The sequence below is a fragment of the Megalops cyprinoides genome, chromosome 23, assembly GCF_013368585.1.
Source record: "Megalops cyprinoides isolate fMegCyp1 chromosome 23, fMegCyp1.pri, whole genome shotgun sequence".
NCBI lineage: Eukaryota > Metazoa > Chordata > Actinopteri > Elopiformes > Megalopidae > Megalops > Megalops cyprinoides.
This window is the reverse complement of record NC_050605.1, coordinates 3,057,829-3,063,527: the sequence shown is the minus strand read 5'-3', so window position 1 is coordinate 3,063,527 and position 5,699 is coordinate 3,057,829. Positions and strand designations below refer to the sequence as shown.

The 5,699-nt window shown below is 51.4% G+C and overlaps 1 protein-coding gene across 1 annotated transcript; it reads right to left on the bottom strand.

The window, feature by feature from the left end:
- On the bottom strand, positions 1 to 5,420 carry ucmab (upper zone of growth plate and cartilage matrix associated b). The gene is made up of 5 exons (XM_036518520.1): positions 5,363 to 5,420; positions 4,953 to 5,021; positions 4,742 to 4,837; positions 1,024 to 1,122; positions 1 to 140 (listed from the first exon to the last, which is right to left on the bottom strand). The coding sequence occupies exons 1-5, from the start codon at positions 5,418 to 5,420 to the stop codon at positions 43 to 45; spliced, it is 420 nt and encodes a 139-aa protein (XP_036374413.1). The 3' UTR covers positions 1 to 42.
- Positions 5,421 to 5,699: the final 279 nt, after the last annotated feature.

Genomic DNA, 5,699 nt, shown 5'->3' with positions numbered 1-5,699 from the left:
CCTGTGTTCTCCCCCCCCACGTCTCCCCTGGCAACAGCAGGCTCAGATGTGGTGGCGGTTGTACAGGTAGGAAGGGTAAAGCCCGTCATAGTGAAACTCCCTCCACTGCTCGGTCTTCTCGCGGGTCCTCTCGTTCTGCTCTGTTGGGGAGACAGGGGAGGGAGGGGCGCCTGTGAGCTAATGGCTAGGTCAAAGGTCAAGAGTGCTCAGAGGCTGTTGTGTGGCTGACATCTTTATAACTGTTTGTTTGCCATTCTTTTGTTTAATTCTTTCTCCTTTGTTAGATATTCTGTTCTAGGCTTTTACTATTCTCACTATTTGCATTTCCTGTCTCTCTGAGCTTGGTGTAGAGGCGTTGGATTATCACGGCTGTTTTTTCTCTAATGTCTCTAATTCTTCAATTTCGAAACTGCAATTGTATACTTCACTTGCCTCTTTGCACATCTTCTGTACTCATTTCAGGGTTCCTGAGGCACAACTCTCCAGTACACTCGGACACTGCAAACAGTTGTTACTCATACTGCAAATCCCACAGTGCACCACAGTGGGGCGTGCACTGACTTGAGGATGGGGACATCCCCATCTGACATCGTAGAGGGTCTTCTCACGAGCCACGGGCGCTACAGTGGAATTCCAGTTTGTTCCTCCACTGCCTCATCTCTGTATATGAGACTGTATGCGCTGTCTGTGGGTATGTGGTGCAGTCAGTGAGGCAGTGTTTGAGGTGAACCACCTCCCTGCAAAGAGGACGCCATTTTGATCCTGTCCATTTATCAACATTATCATGAACGCATCCAGCTGCTCCAGTGGCCTTGGTTTGCAATTAGACTGAACAGAGGTTTCCTCTTTAAAGAGCAGCCATGAAAAATGCCCCGCACCTCGCTCAGATTGAAATTGCTAACAGCTGTTTTATAAAAAATATTTTCAGGGTGTGGTGTTGGGATATCTGAGTTGAAATAACAGTGCTGACTGACAGAGTTAAAAACAAAACCAGTGGGGTTCCCCCCCTCCCTGGCTACATACCGTCGCGCTCCTCCTCCACGTAGTTCTCAAACTCATTCCTCTGCTCCTCATAGTACTCCCTCCTGCGCTCATCTGCAGCCAGTCTCACCCTCTGCTCAGCTGTGGAGAGAGAGAGAGAGAGAGAGAGATGGAAATAGGGAGAGAGAAAGAAGGGAAGAGAGGAGAGAGAGGGGAGTGAGGGAGAGAGAGAGGGAGAAAGAGGTAAAGAGGAAGACAGAAAGAGGAGAGAGGAGAGAGACAGAGGGAGAGAGAAGGGGACAGAGGAATGAGGAGAGTGGGAGAAGGCAAGAGAGAGATAATATGAGCCTCATTCAAAACAGCAGCACCTTAGTAACCCTTTCATCACCTCACTTTGCTCACTGAGTTGGAAAATACTGTTGATCACAGCAGTCGCATTAACACTAGCAAGTTGTGGGTTTCAGTCTCAGTGGAGTCCTATTAGACAGTAATGATGTAGAAGAATAAGGATCATGGTCTGCTGGACCGATGTCCAATGGGTATCTGACGGCTACTGACTGCTCCTTTGGGCTTTAACCCAGTATCTGCCATTATGTGAGCACTAAGCTGTGCTCACATCACCACACAAGCATCCTTCCCCCCCTCACTCTATCCCTCCATTTCTCTCATCATATCTGCACCCACCCCTACTTCCTCTTCCTCTCTCTCCCTCTCTCACACACAAACAAGCAAACACACACACACACACACACACAGATGCATAGCCCTCACACTTCCTCGCAGAGTAATTCTCCATCTGAGAATACACCGAGCATGCCCAGACATCATTGCAGACCATAACATCATGTTATAGAATACAGTCACACAGATATACTGTGACTGAGAATTAATGGAGAATTTCTCACCCAGTAAAGCAAAAACTCACCCAAACGTCCCACAGTCCGGCCTGAAATACTACATGTTGGTGAGAGGAAGGGGCTCAGACACGCCGGCCCTGTGCCCATCTCCGTTGGCAATGCTGCAAAGCTTACCCATCAGGCCACACCACTCTGCTCACCTGCCCCGTTTGAGCAGAGATCTGTATGTCATGTGCTGCTGCTCTACCCATCATGCTTCACTCCTGTGCCCGGCATGCATCCATTTTGGCTCAACTCTCTCCTTTTTCATTTCTGTACAGCGGTCAGTGTGCCATGCCCCACTTTCACCTCACTACATTACCCACCATGCCTCACTCTCAAAATTACTTTGAAATCCATCCCCTCTTGCTAGATTCATACTCATGAGAATGGAACCCATTCATAACAATGATTGTAGCAGTGATTTATTTGCTCAGGGCATTCTTCAGTTCCCTCTCTGGCCACTCTGTGGAGTGAGCATAACCTTTGACCCCTCTTGGGTTTTGGGTAACAGGCCTAGACCCATCTGATGTAATCTATCATATGGACACTGGACTCAGTGACACAAACCCCCCTAGGGGTTAACAATATCCAAGCTGGGAATGCAGAAGATACGGATCAGGCCTGGTGTTAGCACAAGCTCAATGCTCAATTAACACAGGCTCAATGCTGCATGAAAAGATGCATGCACTTCAAATGTACTGATCAAGAAGGGCATGGCCAAATATCTCCTCCATGTTAGATCGCTACTGTCAAACAGTGGCATGCTGCTTTTGGCAGTTACGTAACACAAAGCGAGACAGCCTGGTTCGATTGGAGGGACAGGGGGGGCTGGAGGGACTTGCATTTTCCCAGGACCTGTTATGTAACGGGCGTAGGGTTTGCCTGGCACTGGCTGCCCACGGTGCGTTCTGCCAAGTGTGGCCTTGCTGGGCCACTTCAGAAGAGCAAACAGCAGTGGCCGCTCAAGTGCCATTGAGGACGATTTCAGGCTTTTTGAGGTCCCGCTGTGGGCACCTGTGGAGATACCCAGACCTCATTGAGAGGCCCCCCCAGTGGGGGCCAGGGTAGGGCCAGGGTAGACAGCTATCCCCCTGAAATGGACGTTCTTTCAGAAATCCCAGGTGCACACTGGTGTGGGCAGAGCAGGGGTAAGAAAGTTCACTCCTCAAGGGCAGGCGTCCTGAAAGATTCAGACTTACCTTTCACCTCAGGGAAGAACACGGTATGTCGAGTGGATTTTCTGTCCAAATAACAGTCACATTTGAGCAGGAGATGAGGGAGAGCAGCAAACAGGCTGTACCTGCCTGTCTGTGGGGGCAGCGAGCTCCCCAGCTCTGCCACACCACAGATGTTCTACATATTTCCCAGATATTCAGCTCCCTGTGCTCCCCTGCACTTGGTCTCTTCCACTGTTGGAGATAAACGTGTTTTTATTCGCTGGCTTGTTATGAACATTCTTGAAGGGGTGTGGTTTTAAACACCCACAGAAACACAAGGAGCATGGGAATCTTATGTTAATGACTGGAAGCTCCTAGAAAAAGGTATAACGGTGACCAAGGGAATCCAAAAACCGAAAATCCGGTCATAACATTGAATATCTACAGCCATATAATAAATTAATCTTAGATTTCTGGATTGTGCTATTTGCTTGACAGACCCCTTTGTCCTCAGTGACTTACACGGCTCATGTTTCTCCCTGTTACCCAGCCATGCAGCCGGGAATTTGACTGACATTCCTAAATGAAAATGGAGCAGGTCAGGTTAAGTGCCTTAAGCTGTTGGTTCATGCTTCTTATCTCCTGAATCACACAGTGTGTGCGCCAGTGTAGATTTCTTCAGCTGATGAGCCTTCTGTCAGAAGCTGGTCCTGAATAACCCCAAGTCCTCACTCTTCGCTCTGAAGTATTGTATGACACTGTTTCATTAAGTAGGCTGATGAAATGAAGAATTTTTGAATGGTAACGTGTTCAACCAGGTTGCTTTGAGGGTCTCTGACAAACAATGGAACAGCTCCGCTTCGCTTTCTCCTTACCTCTCACCCTCTCTCCTCCCTCTCTCGCTCTTCCCTCCAATCTCTACGAGCTGCAGAGGTTAACTGTTTGTGTGTGTGTGTGTGTGCGTGTGCATGCACATGTGCAGATGTGTGTGTATGTGTGTGTGTGTGTGTGCGCGCAAGCATTCCTCCTTCAGCTCCAGCAGTGATTTTTCCTCCAGTCTGCAGTCTGATACTCTTGCCTCTGCCAACAGGTCCACAGGATGAAAGCCACACACACATACACACACACACACACACACACACACACACACACACACACACTGACCGAGTGGGGACACAAAACGTCCTTTTTTAACAGAAATTCTTTCCGGGGGTGACGGCCCCTATTTTTTTTTATTCCCCAGAGGAGCCGAGCTGTCAGGAGGATGGGGGAGGGCGAGCCGGAGCCTCCCCCCCCTCCCAAAAACCTGCTCTGGGGCGAAGGGGGACAGGGGAGATTTGGGCTGGCTCCTCCATGCTACCCTGTGACTCCTGCTCCTGTCTCCAGCTGCCTCGGTCTGGACTCTGCAGCTGCTGCAGGGAACGCACCAGGCAGCGCTACCTGTAGATCCAGACCGCTCCTGACCGCCCGGGCTGACCACAACCGCAGCCACCGACCGCACCGCCACTCCACCATCCCAGCAAAAAAGAACGTTTCGATGGTGTGTATCGGACTCCGAGTCCACATCTCCCAAGGAGGGACTAGTTGTACGGCTATCACGCAAAGGGGTCTCTGAGTTATTCGAGGATGCAGACCAACAGAGTGCCTCCCCCACTCCCACACCCACAACCCTGCACCCCTTTGGGGTCTGAAAAGCCGCCTCACCATTGAGCTCGTCCTGCGACTTCACAGACCTCCTGCTGCGGCGTCTGAAGAAGTTGGCAGCGTCGGACTGGGGCATGAAGATCCTCCTGGCCGCGCCTGAGGGGAGGAGGAGAGGGAGATGTTCAGAGAGGCATGGGATGCCCTGAACCCTGTGGGGGCAAAAGAGTTATCATAGACATGAGGGAGTCTTGGCGGGGGGGGGGGGTCTCACCTTGAGGGTCAGCAGCCTCTTTTTTCGCTGAGTCGTCCCGCACCGCTGCACTCTCTGCCCCATAGTTCACTGTCGGAGTGAAGGGTGCACAGACAGGTTAGAGCTTCTCCCCAAAACCGCCCTCAACGCCACAATGCAAACACCATGCTCCAGTTCAAACACCAATTTGCAGGTTTGCCCTAACACTAAGTTCACTTTAAAACCAAAAGCCAAAAGAATCCTGCAATCACTTATAGATCACTCACTGCACAAATTCTACAGGAATGTCCTCTGAAAGCAATCGAGGTGATGTGTTAAAGCTGACCCCCTCCAGTCTCCTATGTCCCCTATGCCCCCCCACCCCCCCACCCACCCGACCCCCCCTCCTCTCAAGTGTGTCCCTGTGTGGGACGGTCCCCTGTCGTACTCACGGGTCAGGACAAGAAGCGCCACAACCAGGGCAATCAGGACAGGACGGATCCAGGTCATTTTGGAGCTCTGAGCGGGTGCAGGCGAGGGACTGGGACAATGGTGAATGAGGCAAGTGTGAGTGCGGGCTCCTGAGGAGGCTGGAATTTCACCGTCCCAGGGGAGGGAGGGGGGCGGACAGGAGGGGAGGGGAGGGGAGGGGCGCAGAGCAGCAGAGAGAGCGAGAAAGAAAGAGTGAGAGTGTGAGAGGGGGGAGAGAGAGCGCTGATCACAGAGATCGCAAACTCACTGCACGCAACGACACGCCAGGACAGCCTGACCCTCAGCCACACGCAAAAC

What these genes read in the sequence shown, in the direction of transcription:
- ucmab (XM_036518520.1), bottom strand. Translation starts at nt 5,420, where the DNA reads ATGACCTGGATCCGTCCTGTCCTGATTGCCCTGGTTGTGGCGCTTCTT. An exon ending in GGCGCTTCTTGTCCTGACCC is followed by an intron (nt 5,022 to 5,362) that starts GTGAGTACGACA and finishes TCACTCCGACAG; the next exon opens with TGAACTATGGGGCAGAGAGT. An exon ending in CGTGGAGGAGGAGCGCGACG is followed by an intron (nt 141 to 1,023) that starts GTATGTAGCCAG and finishes TCTCCCCAACAG; the next exon opens with AGCAGAACGAGAGGACCCGC.